Source organism: Tachypleus tridentatus, chromosome 6 (assembly GCF_004210375.1).
Source record: "Tachypleus tridentatus isolate NWPU-2018 chromosome 6, ASM421037v1, whole genome shotgun sequence".
Classification (NCBI taxonomy): Eukaryota; Metazoa; Arthropoda; class Merostomata; order Xiphosura; family Limulidae; genus Tachypleus; species Tachypleus tridentatus.
This window is the reverse complement of record NC_134830.1, coordinates 71561551-71583669: the sequence shown is the minus strand read 5'-3', so window position 1 is coordinate 71583669 and position 22119 is coordinate 71561551. Positions and strand designations below refer to the sequence as shown.

At 31.8% G+C, this 22119-nt stretch overlaps 1 protein-coding gene across 5 annotated transcripts in view; it reads right to left on the bottom strand.

Moving 5' to 3' along the window:
• Positions 1-22119, bottom strand: part of LOC143252776 (serine/threonine-protein kinase 31-like) — a 101982-nt gene that overhangs the window by 34600 nt on the left and 45263 nt on the right. For all 5 annotated transcript variants that reach the window (XM_076505452.1, XM_076505455.1, XM_076505456.1 and 2 more), the window contains 6 exons: positions 21081-21155; positions 19944-20108; positions 12490-12710; positions 11687-12035; positions 846-896; positions 252-473 (listed from right to left, as the gene is read on the bottom strand). In XM_076505452.1, coding sequence (XP_076361567.1) covers positions 252-473; positions 846-896; positions 11687-12035; positions 12490-12710; positions 19944-20108; positions 21081-21155 — 1083 coding nt within the window. The remainder of the gene's footprint in view (positions 1-251; positions 474-845; positions 897-11686; positions 12036-12489; positions 12711-19943; positions 20109-21080; positions 21156-22119) is intronic.

Below are 22119 nucleotides of genomic sequence, written 5' to 3'. Positions count from 1 at the left end.
TAAGCACAAGAATAAGATATTTTTGTCTGTAAGACCATCACAAATTAAAGGAAAATAAGTTATATACAAACATAAATTATGTTGACACTAACCTAGCCTACTTTTTCAAGAGAAACAGTGTAAATTACCACTTCTACATATTGCAAACATGTACTTACATTCTTTACAGGATTTTTTAAAATCTACAAGTTGTTTTGCAGTTTGTTAATTTCTTATTTTGTTACTATTTATCAATAACATTGTAAACAAACCTTATTTTTGCAAGACTTTATGTTTTGCTGACACGAGTTGAAAGTTTTATGAGCTTCTGACACTGCTTCTTTTACACTCTGGTTGTGATCTAATACTGGATCTTCCTGTAATTTTAAGATTGTGGTAATGCAAAGCTCAATAATGTCTATTTTGTCTTTGTCGTATGTCAAAGAATGTCGGAAAAACTTAACTTTTTTTGTTTTTTCCTGGATCTCTGAAACCTATTGAAAGAAAATGATAAATTCTTTACTTTAAAACCATCTTATAGCTTAACATATGTGGCCCAGTAATACATTTTGTTAAAACATAAATCCTTTCAAATTTAATCAAACTGAAATACATTAATCTCACTTTCCTTCACTCAGCTGTTTCAACACACATTTTAAACACATTATACATTACACTGAAGCTGTCCTTAGAGAATTCTTTTTTATAACAGATTAATTATAATAATTCTTTGATTGATATAATGTTCTTCACTCATTCTTTAAAAAAATATATCAATAAATAATTACATAGTTCAAAATCAACTTCATATTTTATTGTATTCATTTAAAGTAACATTGTTTCTAATTTATTTTTAACTTACAAACCTTTAGAGACATGTCATCTTTAATCATTCTGTCTAGTTCGTTTTTCACTGCCTGTTAAGAAAAATGTATAAACTCAATTCTTTGAAAAAAAAACTACAAGTAACATAAATAAAACAACAAATGTAAGAAATGCTCTATGTGACACAACAAAAACGTCCAAGTTCCTATATGTCAAATCTGATACTTTTTTATAATAACATCAATCAATTCGGTTTTATTATACTTAAAGTGCAACAGCAGCAAATAAATCCCATTACTTCAAACTAATTTATAGTCACATTGCCTAATTTTATGTTATTACTTGATCCTTGCCAGATATTTACTTTTAACAGTTTTATTCCAATACCTATCAAACAATGACCGGATTTTGTTTTTAATTTATCACAACAAACTGTCTGACCAAGTGGAAGAACCACCACAAAATAGCTGTCTTCTATTAATCTACTTAGGGCTACAAAATATTTTGTCAGTCAAGTCTTTTATAAAAACATTCCTTAAATTATTTTGTTCATTCTTTTTAACATCCACTTAGTCACAATCTCAAGATTTTTCATCTTGAAAGCTCAAAAAGTGTTCATTATAAATAAACATTTTAATAATTGTTAAAAATTGTCAGAAAACAGTTCTTATTTATCTGAAGACTAGAAAACTAGCATTTATTGTCTTTGTATCTCAAGATGACTGGTATGTTTAACTTGAAGATGACCTAAGGAGCTTGAAACATTTTTTTTTTTACTTTATTTTAATAAAAGTATTAATACTGTACCAGCTGTCTTGAGATACAGTTTAACTTCCAGTGGGTTTCTCATCATCATAAATTTGTTCTCTTTATTAATTTTTAAAGTTTGAAATCTCAATAAATATACCATAATACTATGTTTTAAAAAGGATTTACTTAATATTCTGAAAAGTAACATAATGTAATTGAAAATGATTATGCCTAAGCAATTGCAATATTCCAGAAAGTGGTTTCAAAAATGAATAGATACTTGGGACACCAATCTAGATGTGATACATTTGGAGATCATTGTTGTATCAGACCTCAGATTTTTTACTGTTAAAAGACTATATTTGGCACTTTAAATTGAACAGGAATAATACATTAAGATTTGTTTTCAAGTAGTAAACAAATTTGTTTTTGAATAGGATTAAAGTATTTAGATATTAAATATTTACAATAAAAGAGAAAGTATAATCTTTTTACCAAAATTTTCAAGTTATGTTTAAGCTAAAACCATTTACAACTTATATTGTTTACAAAGTAAAATTTCCTGAAATGTTTTTCTTTTAAACTTTAATTAATCAATGGAGACAAAAATCCCCTGGTGAATCTGAAGTAAGTATTCTATATTTCTCAACTTTATAAGATAAATATTAATTGAAAATATACTTACAGAATTATATCTTAAACCAAAAACAATCATGTGCAAACTTACTCAAAATATTACTGAACTTTTATATTTAAAAAATAATGATAATATTAATAAAGAATTATGATTCCTCTAAAATTTAAATCAAGAGCACTGATAAACAACAGAAACACTAAAGAACAGATAAAGTGTTCCTTCATACTACAGAAGTGCTTCACTAGTAATTGTGATTTAAAAATAAATTATAAACCAACTTAGGAATATAACATATCAAATATCCCTCCAAAAAAGAAAAAGGTTATTAAATATGTAATAACTTGCTGATGTTTTAATTTTCTTATGCAGAAAATGTATTTCCAATAGGTACCTATTTCCACTCACAAGATTAGCTATTCTTGTTCAGTTCTGCCTAATATATGCAAACTTTCTATATGCATGCCACAAACCTTCTGCTTCTCCTATTGGAATTATAAGATTCCAAAACGTCTTTCATACAAATAATCACAAGTCAATTCCTAACCAATAGAAGTATGACATGTTCACATGATGCACGTGACTCCCTCTACATTCCTCTACCAAACTGTTTTTGAAATGTAGGAGAAACCAGCAATGGAGAAATGTAGAAGGTGAGAGATAAGGTAATGACCTAACAGAACTATATTTTCAACACAGGAAAATTATAACTTCTGATATGGCACTTATATCTACTCACAATATTAGCTAAATCTCACATTGATAAAGATGAGTGGCCTTTCCAAGGTAATGACAGAAGTCCTCCACCAAAGTGCCTGAAGGATACCCCTGGAAATGAAGAATCAAATCCAAAGATAAGAAAAGGGGAACCATGTTACTTTTGAGCTTGGCATTTTTTCACCCAAACATAGAATGTGGGAGATATATGGGCAGAAAATGTGAGAAACACAAGTGAGTGGGAGAGAATGTACAGGAAACTGATCCTAAACAGAGAAACATACTGTAACTCAATCCCACAATCAGAATATTAGGTAAACAAAGGATGCAGCTCTAGCTGTAGATTTAGATAAATGCACTACATCAAAAAACCTGCTCACAGGGTACTGACACCTGCATGAGGATAGAATGAGAATCATACTGTCTTCACCTCAAACCCAATAACCAAATGATTGAGACCCACCCTGATTGTCAGTTATTACTCTAGGATTAGCTCTGAGTTATTGGTCTGAGAATTTGACATCCAGTATCAAGAGGATGTCTATTGTATCTAATCAACTTCCCCAAATGTGACATAGGCTGGAACCATCCAAATAGCATTCCCATAACGAAAAGAGGATGAGAGATACCCAAGGACAGAACCAGAAAAATCCTACAAGCCTCTACTGTGACCCAAAACACAAACAAAAAAAATTGAGGGAGGAAGACAGACAACCTGAAATACATGCGAAGACTTATGTTGAATGGTTCACTCTAACTCCAAAACCTGCCCATACTGACATCCACATGAGGGTAGGATTATTGTTTATTATAAATACAAAGGTATCATACACCTACATAAAAACACTTCCCTTCTCTATAACTGAATGTTTTTTTGTGAGGAACTCATTCAGCAGGGTTCCTCCATGGTTCACCATCCCAACAGCTTGGAAATGGAAAATGGTAAGGACTCCCACACTCCACTCAGAGAAAGGAGGGTACAATGCAGTGGAGATTTCAAAGGAATGTCATCACCTGAGACATTACAATGGGTGACCACAAAAAACCTTATTTTGAAAAGTAGACAAAACTGAGTTATTCACTCTAGGCATGGCAGAGGTGGAAAGCAATCTTATTCTGTTGTACACATGCAGTCCGTGGGTGATACTGTCTTGGACAACATATTAATGAAATAAAATATTACAAAGTTATGAACCTACATGTGATCTTGTAAAAACCCCATTTCAATGGTGAGTATACAAAGCCAAAAAAATAAAGCTGGAGTCATCACAGTTGTACACTGCAGATCTCAAGTTAAAGAATACCTGGTCAGGAACCACTTGCCCTAGAGCAGGATCTAAGTAATGATGAATAAAGATGATGCACCTGAGAATAAAATAAAGTATGAATAGAAACTTACCAGTCATAGCTCTACCACAGTCTGAAGAATAGCCACAGGTGGTAGATAAAACCCAGATGAGGATGAAACCATGATATGATGGAGATAGTGAGAGGTAACTGTACTGGGGGTGATTCACATGCTGGATTGCATGAATGAATGAATGATAAAGACAAGAAGAAAAAAAAAAGGTAATTTGTCAGATCTGATGGTGGGGACACCTGAAGCAAAGACTTGGAGGAAAAAGGTAGTGAGGAATAGGCCAAGTGAATCAAAAGATGGACCCAACTGAGAAAGGTAGAAGGTGAAAGATCCCAAAGGAAAGAGGATTACCAGGGAATAAAGAGTCTGAAATATTTACCATGAAAGAAAGCAGTATGGGTAATATAACAATGAAGAGCTTTGTATAGGCACAGAAGCCTATCTGGATCCAGTTGAGGGTAAAGAAAGGAAATAAAAAAAAGGGAAACTGAGGAAAACAAGAAACCATCCTCCTGAACTATCAAGGTCTTTCTGAGAAAGAGGAAGACAGGTAGGAAAATAAAGGTACATCAAATGCCATTGGCAAATATCCAACCATTGGCATCCACAGATTTAAAGAAGGAAATATGTTTTAAGGGAAAAATGGAACAAGAAGAAAATGATTCAAAGAGGTAAAGTAAGGGCACAGAGGACCATATTTACATGCCAATCCAACAGTGTAGGTTACCTGGAAGGGTGACATATCCAGAAGGAATACATGAGCCACCTTAAATCCTGCAGTCAAAGCTTTCAGGTGTGATATTACACCATACAAGCCACAATAAGCTGATCAGAGGGAAACCTCTGAGTTGTAGACCAACTATCAAATACCATGCATGGAATACCTCCATGGAAGATAGATAGATGGAACTGGCTAACAAGGAAGCAACTATATGTGTGAAACCAGATCTTTTAGCCAAACTATACATAAATACCAGGTGTGAAGATGCAGTATATGGAAGGGCATGACTGCAGTTTACAAAAAAAGTAGGGGAAAGTGAAAGATGGACAGAAGGGAAGAGGAGCAGATGTTATAACTGTATAAACTGAGGATTAGCTGGCCAAGAAGGAACAATCAGAATAATTGAACAAGGAGTGAAGTGGGTGCTAGAAATCACTCAATGAAGTAATGAGATGGGTTGGTACCCACAAAAATACTTGTGCTACGAATCCTGACTGAAGAAACCAGATGCCAGGGCCTGGAAATGAGGTACAGGTGGCCAAAACACAAGTAACTTGGTGTTGAGGGTTGTAGCAAAGGCATCCAAGTGGGGAAAACCCCACTTATGTCAAAGATTCCTAAAAACTAGGGAATCTAATACCAAACCTGTGGGATATATCCTGTTGGGACACAAAAGACAACCCTCAACCAGATCAAAAGCACTCAACACATGATACAATAAGACAAATGTGGTGTGCATGATCCCAATATAACAGAACAAACATCCAAAAACAGAATTCTCTGGACGAGGTACCATCTTGGTGGTCAAGATATGCTGCCAGCATAGAATTGTCTGAATGTATCATTATCAGACAATATTGGGCAAGAAGAAGGAAGTGATGCAATATCCTAAAAATGGCGACTAGTTTGACAACACTGATGTGCAAGTAGATTCCGTTTGCAGATCAAATAGCCTGAAGCCTCCTGGTGATTTACTAATGCCCCAAACCCACGATAGTCACTTGTAATGATGCTGACAGGGGGTGCATTGTTGGAATAAATGACAAGAAGTACCACGAGTAGAAGGGAAGGGTAAAGGGTGGTAAAGAGGAGGACAGGAAATGATAAATGGGGGGTTAACAGGTAGAAGTACAGGGTAAGGGCTGGGAAGGATGGGAAACAGTAATTGGTAGTAAATGAGACTGACAGAGACAAATGGCCTGTGATATTTGTAAGTGTGTATTGTTGTTGGACCAATGTCACATGAGGCTCTGTAGTTTCTGAGACTGTATCAAAAACAGACTGTTTAGGAACAAAGCTTGACTTGCATAACATTTGATCTTTTGATGTAAAAAAGCAGATAAATCTGCTGTTGGGCTGCCCACACTACAAGACCTTACAAAAAATGCTGGTCTCTGGATAACCTCTGATGTATCAACATTAACTTAATACATAGCACAAAAAGGTTCACCAAATTCATGTGTAGAAAATAGTGTGACTAGAATTAACTAATATTAATAGATGAAACAGGTTAAATGAAAGAACATTAATTGAAAAATTGAAAAAAACAAAAAACAATCACTCTGTGAGGAAACAAAACTGAACATGAAAAATTAAAGGAAAAGCATGTCTGAACCCAAACAGTGCCAAACAAAAAATGTGATATTTCAGTAGAGGGTCACAGAGTGAGATACATGTGTCATGTAAGCATATCATTCTCCTATAGGTTAAGTGATGCATGATGATTTGCATGAGACACACATTGGAATCTTTAAGTTCCAACAGAGAAGAAGGCTTGTGACATGTGTATCAAAAAAGTTCACATACAGAAAGCAGCACTGAATGAGAACAGTTAATACTGTGAGGCAGGTAAGTACCATATCAGAACATATAGTATTGATCCACGTTACACATTAACAACATAAAATATATGAATATTCATTTTAGAATTAAACTGAATTCAAAAATATTCCTTGGTCTTACAAAGATTTAAATCTTTCAATTAACCCAATAATACCCCATTTCTATTTGCAGTTTTAACCATTATTCCTACAAAACCTTTTATATAACTTATTACATAGGTCAAAAATTGATGGTGCAACAATAATATAGCAGTTGGCCTTCACAGTACAAGTGAAGGATCATCCATACATATAATGAAAGATAACAAGAGGGCTAAATGTATGGATAGCCCAAAAGAATAGCATAACAGTGTTTGAAACATGTTTCTGAACCATAAACAAAAGCTCAACCATAAAATCCTCAGTGCACTGAAATAGTACTAGATTTACTTCCAGAAAAAATTAAAACAAAACATTCAACAAAATGGATGCATGACTTGCACCATTAACAAAAAAAATCTCAAAAAGTTGTCCAAATATCATAATTACTCCTTATCAGAGCCATTAATCAGAGAGATAAACTCCTAATACACAGTAATTTTAACATAAAGCCTGAAGAAAAAGTCAAGTCTCATACTTAAATGACTTCACATAAAATCAGCATTTCACCATGTCTTGGGTAAGACCTGAACTGCTTGCACTTCTTGACTGGATGGCAAACGCACATTAAAAATGTTTTTAATAGACTATTGTGTATATTTCGCTGGCAGAATTATAATTCAGAAACATGTAAACCCATATAAGAAAGGATCATGAAACACATCAAGGATGGAAAAAAAGCAAGAAAAAAAGATAAAAATCAACCTTTCCATTTATATCATGCTTTTTATTACTAAAATAAACATCTCCACGGTATTTCTCTTACAACAAAAACAGCTTTAAAGTTTCTTATTTTGTTGACCAAAAACTAACTGAAAACCTCTTATCAGTAATAAGAAACCACTCTTAAATAACAGGTTCACACTGCCAATAATTCACAAGTAAAACTCTTCTCAGAATTAAGATACTACAGAAATTAATTTTTTTTTCCTTCCAAGTATAATTTATCATAAATGGATGATGAATTATGATCTATATTATGAAACAAAAGACTGTTTAATTAAGGTATTATTTATTAATTTATATTGCAAGTGAATATTTAAATATTGTTTAGTTTTTGCCATAATAAGAGCTGGAAGCAGATGAATGATGGAAGTTGTATCTATACTTTTTAACATTGCATACAATATACTGATGCCAAGAATATGGATATTTGTAGAAGGCAGGCAGATGATTAAATTATAAGCATATAAATAGTGTGATATGAGCAAAAACAGGAGAAAAACAAAGACAACAGAAGAAAAGAATAAAGTTCCAGCCAAGGAAAAGTTTAGCATGAAACTATCTACAGAAGAGATTGGGGTAACTTGTAATATCTTAAAGGAAAACTAACAGTAGAAAAGAAGATAAGAAGAATTTATTCCATCAAAGCATGGTTCTAAAACAACTGAATTGGGCTGAATGCAATTTGATAAAAGTAAAAAAGGATATTTTGAAGAAAGAAAAGACAAAAAATTACTAGAATAGTAGTATACAACTGCAGTGACTTGTATCATAAGAGCAAGTAGATTACATACAAACTACTAGTGTAACAGAAATAGGGAAAAGTAGTTTGGCTTGTCAATTGATATTGTAAAGTAACTGAATGGGTCTAAGTGGACTTTTGACAGGAATAAAGGAATCATATAGCATTTATGATATCCCTATGATCAGTGCAAAACATTTGTTGTACATACCATAAACTAGTTTTGAACATACATATTAATTTGGAAACAAGTGGAGTGCATGCTGTTCATTTAATGTTGAATTTATCACCAACAAATCACAGAACACCTACTGTAGATGAATCCTAATCCCAACAATAATAACATCACAGTATACATTTATATTATAAAGAAGTGTAAGTAAAAGCATTTTAATTGACAACTGGTGAACAATACAACCTTAACATCTGACAATGTGGTTAAAAATTTACGTAAATAAAACAGAAGAGAAATTAAATACTTGAAACTTTATCAAAATATCTATATCACTAAAACAAGCATATAAAAAATATGATATATCTGCATATCACATTGAGAGAAAATGTATTCATTGAATGGACAGCTGATGTAAACCTATGGCCAAAATTAGTTATAAGAGTGATATAAAGTTTATTAACCCTAAAAGTTGTTTGAAAATGAATAGTGTGTGTATGTGTGTCTCACAAACACTAAAAGAATAATTATATTTAAAAACCTGATAAAAGATACATGATTTTTAATCCTAATTAATTGTTAATTAACAGGTACATTTTAAATGGAAGGTAGAAAAAATGAAATTCAAATAAAACCTTTAAAATAACTTAACTGCAATTAGTGATACAGCAATTTGAAACACAACCTTTTCAGATTACACTTAATAAATACGTAATGCAAAAATAATTGCAGGTGAATAACTTAGATTTCCTTATTAAAAATGTCTGAAACTATTTCTTAATTAGAAGTTACAAGTGACATTGTGGGCAATATATAAAAATAATTAAGAGCAAAGATGTGATTAAAAGAAATTAAATCCTGAAAATTTTCACCAAGTCAACTTATCATTATCAGACAACTGATAATAATGATTAAATATTTGAAATTTGCTAAAAATCTCTAATTGTACAGTCCAGTCTGTACAAGCTAAGAGACTCTGAACCAGAAACAAGACAAAAAGGAAACGATTATGTTTCAACAGGGAAAAAACTGAATTAGAAAAAGATCAACCCAGAAGTTCAGTTCTCAGTTGTCTACAATGGTCACAGTAACCAAATCTGATAAAATATCAAAACAAATCTATAATTTGTATCTCAAATAGCATTAATAGTTACTGATATAAATGTCTCCAGAAAAACATCCTAATGATATATCTTGTACTTTTAAAGGAATATCGGTCCAAGTGTCTTTTTAGAAAAAAAACACCCAACCTAAAACTTACAATCTCAGTGAAAGAAAATGAAATTTTAACAGTTCTTTAATGAGCCTTCCCAAATAAAACAGCCCAATCTATTGTTTCTAATTTATTTAAAATTACACAATCACTCTATTGACCATTTTACTATTGCTGGGACATACATTTTCCAATGCAACTGGAAATATTGGTCCCAATCACAGTGAAAGGATTACTAAAATAGCTTAGCTATTTCACTAATTATAGCTTCAGAAAACGTTCTCCAAAATATCATATTTGTTTAATATCAAGCACTAAGTGTTACATTCTTCCTTTGCCATTTAGAAATCTCTGATAAAGGAAGGATTACACAAATTCAAAACTCATGTAATGTATAAGCAAGAAAAATTTAAAAGCCTTCATGCTATTATAGGTTTACCATAAATTAACAGCCCTGTAAACTTAGAGGATTAGGTCATCCCTTAAGTAATGTCTGATTTTATGTTCAGAAAGAGAGAAAGGAATTAAAATGCTTTTAATGTTATTTAATCAGTAATATATGTTCCAATATTATTAATTACTTCCTACCACCAATTCACAAGCTTCTGAATGCCATTTCTATAAATTTCTTGGGATTTGGAGGAAAAGAATGTAGAAGGGGTAGTTTTGATATCTTCATGTGTTCCAAGCTTTTTTCCATCAAGATAGTTCTGCAAACTTTAGAATAGATGATAATCAGATAGAGCACGGTCTGGAGAATAAGGAAGATGTGGAAGTTTTTTTTCAGTCTACCTTTTCAATCCTTGTAGATGTGATCCTTGCTGTACGGGGCTATGTATTATCCTGGTGTAACACAACACCTTTACGACTAATCAAAGCAGGCCTCTTTTCTTTCAGTGCAACATTCAAGTGCTCTAAATGTTAGCAATCGAAGTCTGATGTAACAGTTACATTGAGTGGCAGCAACTCAAAGTAGATCACACAATCACTATTCTATAAAACATTTAATAAGACTTTCCTTGGGTGGAGATCCATTTTGGGCTGTGCTGTAGTCAATTTATCTGCACTGAGTAATTGTCTGCAGTACTTAACATTTTTATAAAGTATCCATTTTTCATCTCCAATCACTAACCTGTCCAAGAAAGATGAGTTACGTTCACAAGAGTGCAGAGAAGTACAAATGTCCACTCCTGCTCTATAGTCAGGTTTTGTCAAATCATGGAATATCCATTTTCCAAGTTTTGATACCTTTTCAAGTTGTTACACATGACAGTGAACTGTTGAATGGGTTGAATTAAGCTTCTGTGCTAATTTTTCAGCTGTTACAGCACAATCTTCAACAAGTGCAGTGAACAGCAAGTCATCATTAAACTGAACAGGATGACCTGAACGTGGCACATCACTTAAGCTGTAGTCACCTGATTTAAACTTCTGAAACCACCTTTGACATTTACTTTCATTGAGAGACTTCACACCATAAACACCTTGAATGTTTTGTGTAGTTTTTAGTGCATTATTACTTTTTTTTAAACTTATAAAGCATTATATGCCTAATGTGCTCCTCAGACACATCCATCTTCATAAGGGTTTATTTGATTAATGATCTAAAAAAGTGAAGTTCAATTAGTTTCTTTTATTTGTCTAAACATTTTTATACACGTCCTAGAACATATTTTAGTCATTAAAGCCTTCTACTATGACAGAAATGATGATGCATTTTCTGTATTAAATTTTTGAACATTACTTATGGGATGACCTGATACATTAAACAATAATAAATGTTTTGAATAAACAATTATAATTACATCTATCAGGATATACAAGTTAAATAAAAACAGAATGTAGAAATAAATTTCATGTATTTACTCTACCTGAAACCTTCCTTTTTCAAGAGCAAGATCGTTCAGCAATTTTTCCTTCTCAAATTTTAGTCTACTAATTTCATCAATGACATAACCTCCATCACCATCACCTCTGAACTGATTCCCACTCCTATGGTAAGAATAGCCAGTTCCATAGTTTGTGTACAAATCATCATCCAGAGAGGAAGATTGAGACAAATCATTCAAAGTGCCTGGAATTTGGATCTGTGTACTAATTAATGTATTAATTATAGTATTGGGAGGTGTTTCTAAAGATAATCGATGCCCAGATGCATATTGTCTTCCCCCTCGTCCATTTACACAATATCTCTGATCCATTTTCTTTCCCAATACAGGCCTATCAATTAAAAATTACACATTATATAAATATACATACATACACACACACGAAGTAAAGTTTCACATTATTCACTAGCTTTGCATACAGTGAAGACAGGAACTCATCACAACACATTTCAAACTCATGGACATGAACAACATGTTAAAACACCACTCTTAGTAAAAGGTGAGCATGTGTAGCATCCTTTTTAGCTTTTGTATTTTCTGAAGTTATATTTTCCATTATTAATAAATCCACCACCTACACAACACACACACACACACACACACACACACGTTATGTATACATAAAACATTAAATTTTTGTTTCAAAAAATTACTTTTTAAAAATTTTAGGAAACTTTTCCTTGTTACACTTTAAAATTGACCATAGTGTCTATTCTGTGAAAGCCAAATAAAAAAATATTAATAAATAAAATCAAATTATGTACAATTTTTATCCATAAACTCACCTGCCAGATAAAGAACTATCCTCTATATTTTTACTATTAATAATAGTGCCATCTCTCTCCACTTCGACTGCATAACCTTTCTTAACCAATTCTTGACCAAGGTTTAACCCATTAACAGAACCATTAATAACCCAGCAACAAACAATTTTTTCTCCTGGTGGAGGACGTAGATAGGCGTGGACAATATGGCCATCTGTCACTTGACTCAAAAACTTTTTTCCCTTTACCATGGAAAAATAAAGAACATAATGCTATGTATTCACATAAAAATATGTGCTATATACAACTTTTTTAAGTTCTATAAAATATAAACTAAGATATTTAAACTACTAAGACTTTATGTGGTATACATCATTAAAAAGGCCTTTATATCAAACATGCAAAACACAGTAACATTCAATACGAAAACATTACACAAATATATTCAAGTGAAGAAACAAATTAGACTTGGATTGACAAAGAAAAAAACCTAATTTATAACAACACAAAATGATACGGCTCTCATTTGTCACAGAAATGTTTATGGAATTTACAATAAGTGAAAAACCTGGTAGTTGTCTACATCTTACACAGAATACAAACACAGTACTCAGGTCTTCCATTTTGTACATAATTTTTAAGAAGTATAAATACTATAGCTGATGCAAAAATATTTGGTCGTGTCACAATTTTGAACATGCAATCACAGTTACTAAATTTATTTAAACAACGTAATAATTTTGAAGTTTCTGCACAATTTCCATTTTGGCTAGTAAATTAATCTTTAAACTGATTATATTACTCATTATATTACAAATTGTATACCCTTTCTAAAAACTGATGACTGCTCATACAACAGTTTCCTTTTTTTAACCATTACCTACATACAAACAGCATTTTAAAGATAAAAGTTTTTGCTCACTGTGTTAAAATAATTAACTACTGCCAAACAAAAATTACATAAATTACATCATTGAGTGTATTATATTAAATGTTTTGACAATGCAAATCATGTGACTATAGCCTAAATGAAGTTATGGCAGTAAAGTGTTTACATTTTGGTATTGTTTGGTGCTTTGTAGGTTCAGATAATTTATTAATATTTTACTATTTGATTAATTCATTATATTAAAAAACTGATTTTTTTTCAGCATGTTTTGGATTTATTTTAAAACATTTTTGAAATACACTTAGTTTAATATGATGGACATCTTCATGTGCAACAATTTATTGGTCATAAACTAAATCCAGATACTTGGTTATGTTTACAAGTCATTAGATTAACAGATTAAGCTGAACAAACTTTCAATTCATTAACATTTATAATAATGAGGAATCATTTTGACTATCTTGACTACTTAGATAATCAAATTAATCAAAGATAGTAATAATTAGAAACACTAATTTCAATTTATTTATTATGCGAGTAACAGAACTAAACAATTAATTCTTCCTGTACATTGAAGTTGAAGTGTGCAGTGTTTTATTCAAAATTTATTTAAACAACTTTATCATCAATTTATTTCAATAAAGTTGGCATGAACTGCAGTTTATAATTAATATTTTTATATCATATAATATTTAGCTTATTAATTTCAAAAAGGAATTCTATAAAAAAATCCCATTCTTCATTCCTGTATCACTTGACACATCTAAACTCCAATTTATCCACTTCAGAATATTCTAATTCTAAAATTGGTTACTCACAAGCAAGATCCTAAAAGTTGAACTTTTCTTTCTTGATTTGCTGAGACATCAATCAATTTGTCAAATCCACTAGAGAAGCTACTCCACCCTCTCTATGACTTTTGTGATTATTTGCTGATCACTTTCACATAGCTGATAGATATGCTTAGATACAACAGAAGAGCATATTTACCTCTATGTAAATCTTACAGTAAGCTGTTAGTTGACAAGAACTGCTTGGTTTATGTTGATCCAATTTGGTACTTCAAACAGTACGAATTTTATCAACCTAATTGCAGCTTATATATACAGCCAACTAAATTACACATAAATGATTGATATTTTTTTTGTCACAAATCTTTAGTTATATATATATTGTTATACATTTTAAAATCTAAGTAACTAAAACATAAAAATCAAACTTTTCATACCAGCTTAACAAAACTTCAGTAAAATCTTACACCTAAAAATTTACTAAATTTTGAGTGATGCGAGTTTTAGCTCTCCAGAAAACAGTTAATGGACCCAACTACAAAAATTACTAAAAGGGAAAATCAACATAACTGTTCTATATATATAAAAAAAGATAAATCAACTCTGCACAAAGCACATTTATTAAAACCTTCAGTGCTTGTTTAATTAAGACATAATTAAAACCTAGTCACTTCTGTTGCATGTATAATTAAGAGCAAACTGTTGAACTATTTCAAAATAAAATAATAATGCTATCAGTTTCCAAGGTTCATCATGAGCATATTCTAAATGAAAAGCTGTTTGTGAACAGAAAAAAATATCTATTAAATCATTTTCACAAAAAAATTTAATATAACATTCACTGCATTAGAAATATATCCTCTTATTATTGTTTTGCAACCTGTAACATTTATTTTGATATTTACTTTTATATGTAGTTTGAGTAGGTTATGCAAAAACAAATTTGGAGCCTCACTACGTCATTGCAGTATGTTACCACACCCAGTCGTGCTCTGTCTGATAACCACACATCTTGACAATAGCCCTATAGCATAGGTTTCCACAAGAAAAATCTCAGCCTTAAAGATTGTCATGTCTAAAGTACACTACTGATCCATGTATGCTTTCCATTACCTATCTAGTGCAAAAGAACAAGTTTCCCAACAACTATTTCACCAGTTCTATCATACAGGAATCCATAAGCTCTGCATTCAGTGACTTGACTGGTATGTTTTCATGTGAAAGAGAATGAATATCCATTCTGTTCTTTAGCTGCTTGAGGTATGCAAATATTGTGGATGCAAAGTGAGTATATATGACTTACACTGCTTTCCTAATGGAGAACCTTTTTTATTGTGTTGTGCACTTTTGCCTGGAACATGCAGATAGCTTTTGTCACTGTTGTTTCTGTTTATGAATTCTCACCTGTAACAAAATATTGCTTTCTGCTTACCATGGCTGGAATACAATTGTTAAAGGTTTCTTTCTGTATGTCCTGCTTCTAGTGCTAAAAGTTGATTGATATTCCTTTATTTCCTAATGTCATTAGTGCAATGGATATCCCAATATTGAAAATTCTAAGTTAGCATTATTTAACAGCAAAAGTCCTCAACTAACAGTAGGATGACAAGTTTCCTTGCACATTAATTCCCTCTTTGCTTTTGTACAAATGAATGTTCATTCTTTGATGAGGCAAAGAATATTAAAGTACAATAAAAGTGGGGAAGAAGGGTGGGGTATAATGTGCATAAAGAGTTGTCTCTCAGAACTATATTTTAGGATAATGAAAATGTTAGCTTCTGAGAGGATATACAGTAAAACCAGAACCACACCATGAGGTGAGGGATGAACTAGTGCACAGATTTACCTATATGAGTTCCATTTAGGAAAAGCTAGAAGAAAGCCCATGGGGTGTATAGGCTCCATAGGAACACACCTGTGTGAGACCAAATCTCAACTAATCCAGAAAAAATGAAGAAAGAGGCAAACAACTCCATGTGCCACAAAGATGGATGGAAAAAAGAACACAGCCATCCAATTATTTGCACACAAGAGCCAATATAGCCAATATGTGTAGTGCAGTTGGGGCACATTCAGACTGTACCTTGTGCTCACCTCAACTCTGCTGTCAGACACTAGTTGTGAAATGACTCAGCTTATCTGTGCATGTTTGCTTTAACTCAACTAAACAGGTATGTTCACAAAACGAGGGCACGTGTATATATTATGTGCTCACATTGACTCTACTGAAAAGATACGTCACAGGAAGTAAAGGACACAGTACTGTATTGTATGCTCCCCTCAACTCTACTGTATAGACTTAGGTTGCAGGAGGAGGGCACAAAGACATGTTATAAGCACAGATGTATGAAGGGTGATCTGTGCTATTCCAACAGTCTCATCTCTGCCCCTGTTCCATTTCCCATTGCTTAGCACCCCTTGTTTTAGTACAAGCAGTTGAGTCCCTGTTGATGTGGATCCTCCATGGTTCACCACCCCAAGGGAGGAAGAATTCATGATGGGAAGATGTGGATAAAATGCTTGGATTGCCACTGGTCATTCAGCAATAAGGGTATTTTGCTGCAAATAGTTTAATGGATGACAGCATATCCCTATTTTGAAAAGCCACCAAGCTCAAGGCTGGGAAGAAGACAGAGTACTCCCTAGTGTTGGTTTTCTCCATGAAAGTCCATGGAATAGATATTGTCTGTATTGGACAATAGTCAGATAAATACACCATGAAGATTAAACAAAAAAAAACAGAAGAAGAATGGTATTCATCCCCTTAGCAACTGTAAATAAATTTTAGAATGGCAGAGATACAGAGTGACCCTTGGAAAACAAAATGCTAAGATGGTGAAGGTAATGCATGATAAAAATCTCTGAAATTATTTTATCTTAAAATAGGAAGAATCAGAGGAGATCTGATTGAGTTATATAAGATTGTAAAGAGAACTAACGGTGTTGATGCATCATCAGTTTTTCATACCTAACATCAATATTCTAGGGGACACAAATATATATTTTGACAAGGTAGGAGTCACCTTCAACTAAAACAGTTTTATTTTTCTCAAAAGGTGACTAAGCCTCTGGAATGTGATGTCTTCAGATGTTTTGGGGGTGGTAATGTTAAGCGAGTTTAAAAGAAAGCTTGATAGTTATATGATTGATAAGGGCTGATTTAGATTTTTTAAAATTTGTTTAATAGTTTTAGGTTTCTTTGGAGGATAGGACAGTCAAGATGAACCAATAGGTCCTTTGTTGTCTCTAAACATTACATTATGTTGTTATCTTAATGTATCAGAATTTTGCGTAATAAAGGGCTGCTAAACATCCTTCCTAAAAGCAATCAATCAAAATGTGGTGGCTTCACAGTACCAATTAATAGAAATGGATGAGTTGCTTAAACAATTAATAACCAATAAACAATGATTACACTGATCAATACTATAGAAAATAATCAATAAGTCAAAATTTTGATTAAATCAATTAATGTTTCTAAAATAATAAATCAATCAAAATAATCATTTGGAAATATTACTGTTAACATTTATTGCAAATATCTAAGCAATTGAATCATTAATGCTATGACATCTCATTATTATTTGTGATAAATTAAGTGTGTTAGGCTTAAACCTATAAGAATGAAATTGGTTATGTGACCAAACTTGGAACTCTCAGTTTACTCTGATTATCTTCAAAAAATTTGGCAAGCTTAGAGAAAAACAGATCTTGTAATAAAGTGTTATTAAGTAAGGCAGTAGAAATGATGAAACAAAATGATGGCCATAGAAATTGCCCATTTAATCCACCTTTAAATTGTATGAATATTAATAATGACTAGTTGACAGTATTGACTGAGCAAAACTAAAGCTTATAAAAAAGCTGCTTAAATTGCTACAGGTGTTTATTGAGTAAATCAAAATTTCACTATTTCAATAAATTTTCATCCATTAAGTAAAGTGACTTTTCTATACAAGTGTACAGAAAAAGTGATGAACCTTATCACTCCAGTTCTTTCACAGAACTCTTCCATCTAGGGACCTAATGATTCCTTTTTACTAATGAAAAAAGATACTATATACACATATTAGTTTTATAACTTAAAAAAAGCCAAAACAAAAAGATATTTAAAAAAAAGCTGCACTAATTGAAAAGACCCCAGGATACAAGCTATAATGTGGGATTGTAAAATGTACCCAAGGTTTTGGAGATGATTTCAGAAGTAGAACCCACAATGCAGTGGGTCTACACTGTCAATCAGTCTTAACCTCTATTCACCAGTCTCACATAAAAAATAAAAGAGTAGCAATAGATATAGAAATTAGGAAAGCAGGATCAGAGTGCTCAGGCCCACAGTGTCCATGAAGCATCCCATCCAGCTATACAAACAAACTAGTACACCTCCCAACCACCAAGTCTACTGTAACTATCATGTTCTAAACAAGTCTTTATATGTAGCAAGATGTACATCCACATACTTTTAGTTATGAATAAGGCCATTTAACAACTTGGCACTACTTTATGTACATTGAAAAGTTAGAAAACATGATATAATATAAATACAATTTTTAACTCTCTACTAACTGCAGTACCAATCAGAAAGTTCCAAATTCCTTATCTTAATAGTTCAACTGGTAATTTTTCACATCTGCTTTATAATTTTATTGCTGTACTTCATACCCACTGAAGCAACAATTATTACTTCAATAATAACCACAAGAGTATATTAATGTTTTTCATAAAGCTAATACAAGTAGCAAAAGATACAAGTGTCATATTTCACACGTTGATGGAGCTAGTGAAATTTTAAACATATTACTTTAGAGACATTTTCTTAAACTAAGATAAGAAGTCTCTAATTTTTGCATTATAAGTTAATTTAATTAAAAGATATACAACTATAAATAAAAGTTACATAAAAAAACAAATGTTCTAAAGTACTACTGTTATTTGCACTCAAATATAATTTATTTTTCTCCTGAGACTTCGAGCCTCACTAACTTGAATGTTTATAAAAAATCCATATAGCATTCAAGATGGATTTAAAAACATAACATATTCGTCAGTAGAAAGGAATTTCCAATACTACTACACTATCCAGCTTTTTATGTATGCTGTAAATATATTAAAAAATCTATTGCTGTTTGGTTTACCAATTCTGGTCAACATAGTCTAAGCACTTCTTGTTACCTAATGGTTTACAGGAAAAAAATGAATAGAGGATCATTAGAATTATTTAAAGGAAAATTTGATTTTTTTTTCTTATAAACATGTCAATCAGCAAGTTAAGGTTGATTAGCAATCCAGAGAAAGAGAAGGAATGGAATTTTCTGGTGGATTTGACAAGTTTAATAATATTTCAGCACAAATTTTATGTTATTTGTGTATGTCTTATTTTTCTTGTTTAGTTTGTGTTTCCAACTGTTTGAAAACTGAAGTAATTAATTTTAGAATTTAGAAAATTCTGAAGTGGAGAAAATGGACTTCAGACAGGTTATATAATACAAAAAAAAGAAGAGTGAATTTTTTAAAACATTTCTTTCTAAAATAAAGAAGTAAAAACTTACATACAAATTTAAATTACAAGTTATATTTTCAGATACACTGATAACAAAGTTTTTAAATCAAATTCGGAATGCATCTCTTTAGAAGATCATAATTTGCACACTTCAATGAAATAATAGAAAAAGATTTAAACTAAATGATAATTATTCTGGTTTTCTTTAATATATTTAAGTATACTTAAATACAGAAAAGTGTTCCTGTATTCTTCAGACATAATGAAGAAAGGAATTTAAGAATTCTTATCTTACCTCTTCAAAGTTTTTATTTCCTGTGTCCATCATTGTTCCTCTTAGTCCCTGAAATCGACACTTGAAAGCTAAAGGAGGTATGGAAGCCAATTCATCAGGAAGATCCACAATCTTTTGATTACTAACAACTTCTCTGTTCCCAAAGTCAATATACCTAACAGCACACTAAAAAACAAATGACAGTTTACAGTTATTATATACCAATATGGCCCAACCTTTAGAAAAAGGACATTCTCATTGCTGTAACTTGCAAGGTTTTGCTCTTTGTTATTAATTTCTTCTAATGTTTAAGATCTGATATAAATTATATTTCAAAAATACTAGTTAAGGAAATGCACATTAATAAGTCTGAAAATCTTAAATAATGAGTGTTTACTTAATTATCATTTCCTTTTCAAAAAATATCAGTTATTAAAAATAAAGTTTTCTATTGTATGATGTGTTAACAGTCTCAGGTTTTAAATTTTAAGGAACCAGTTTTTTTCAACATTTCATTTGCACAACCAAATATTTATTACATGTTGAGAGACACACGACTAAGTTATGCAATGCACTACACACTTTTCTCGACAAAACTATTTTTAACTATGCACATTCAAAATTTAAAAGTACAACTGAGTGTCAAACATTATTAATATAAAATTCACTCTTAATAAATTTACATCAGAATTTGGATTTGTTGGGGAATCAGCTCCTAGTATACTAAAAACAAGTTAACTCATATCCTCAAACACTTCAAATTTGAATCACAGTTACTCCTACATACCAGTTTAAAAAATATATGCATAGGTAAATACAAGTTACTTAACTTGCTTGATTAAATTATGGGATGAGAACATATTACCAACCACTTTGACTTCAGAACTTATCAGTGTTCTCAGGTTATTTCGAAAGTTTTCAAAGTACTACAATTTACTTTAACCAGGACTGTTAAGTTCTAAATACTAATCAGTCACAGATTTGCTCTAGTCTTATATAATGAAGCTAATAATGTTATATTAAAGATATAAAAAAAGGTCACTAAAAACGTCATAATAACAGATTCTTGTAAAGTCAAGTTATTCACAGTTTGCTAATACGTGTAATACAATTATAAAACCATGAAGAAACTGATTCATGATTATTTGTTTTCCTTACTTGATCAGGCATGTTGTTTTTTATTATCTCACATCGATACCATTGTTGGTCCTCACTAAACTGAGCTCCATAAATCTGCATTCGAAGAACATAAAAAAACTTCACCATATGCAATACTTATCTTTATCCATCTGCTCGTAAATATTAAGAAACTTCATGTCACTCTTATCATTAGTTTTTTGGCACAAACAGTTCATTCTGATAATTGGGTTTGTATTACATGTTGAGTAACAAATAAAATAATGGCAAAACACTTGAAAATATTGTTATAATGAAGCTTCTAAATAAAACATCAAAAACTTTGGGTAACTTCTTATGATTAGTTATTTTAACCCCTCTCTCTTCATTAGTTCACTCATTTTACTCATGAAGAAAGAACTTCAAAGTAAAAGCACTGAATTTACTACTACAAGCCTTCTGCTCCTCCATATTGCAATTGAATGATTCAAACATATCTCTCAGGTAAATCATCATGCATCACTTAATGCCAACTGAAGCAGGAGATGTGATGCATGTGACTTCCCCTATACACTTCTACTAAACTATCACTTTAAAGTTTGTCAGAAGACATAAGCATTGGAGGAAAGTGGGGAGAAATGGACCACAGTCCATACAATCTTGAAAGTACCTATTGGAAATACATTTTCAATACAGAAAAATTATAATTTCCACTATGGTATTTCTCTTCTCTCACAAAATTAGCTAGTATCCTACATTGATTAGGTGGGGGAAATGATGCAAGGGAATGATAGAAGTATACCCCAAAAGTTCTGAAGTACACCCCTGGAAACGAGAGAGGCAGACTCAAAGATCTGATGAGGAGAATTTTACCACTTCTGAATCAGGTACACTCTTTGCACATCCATGAAATGTGCAGTAGATAAGGGCAAAAAAAGAGAGAGAAGAGCACATCTAAGTGGGAGAGAACCATAACAGGATAGTGATCATAACCATGGAAATATTTATATGCACCTAGATGTAGAGTGACTGGGGTGCAACAGACTGTACTTAGTATGTCAACTACATCCCAAACCCACCC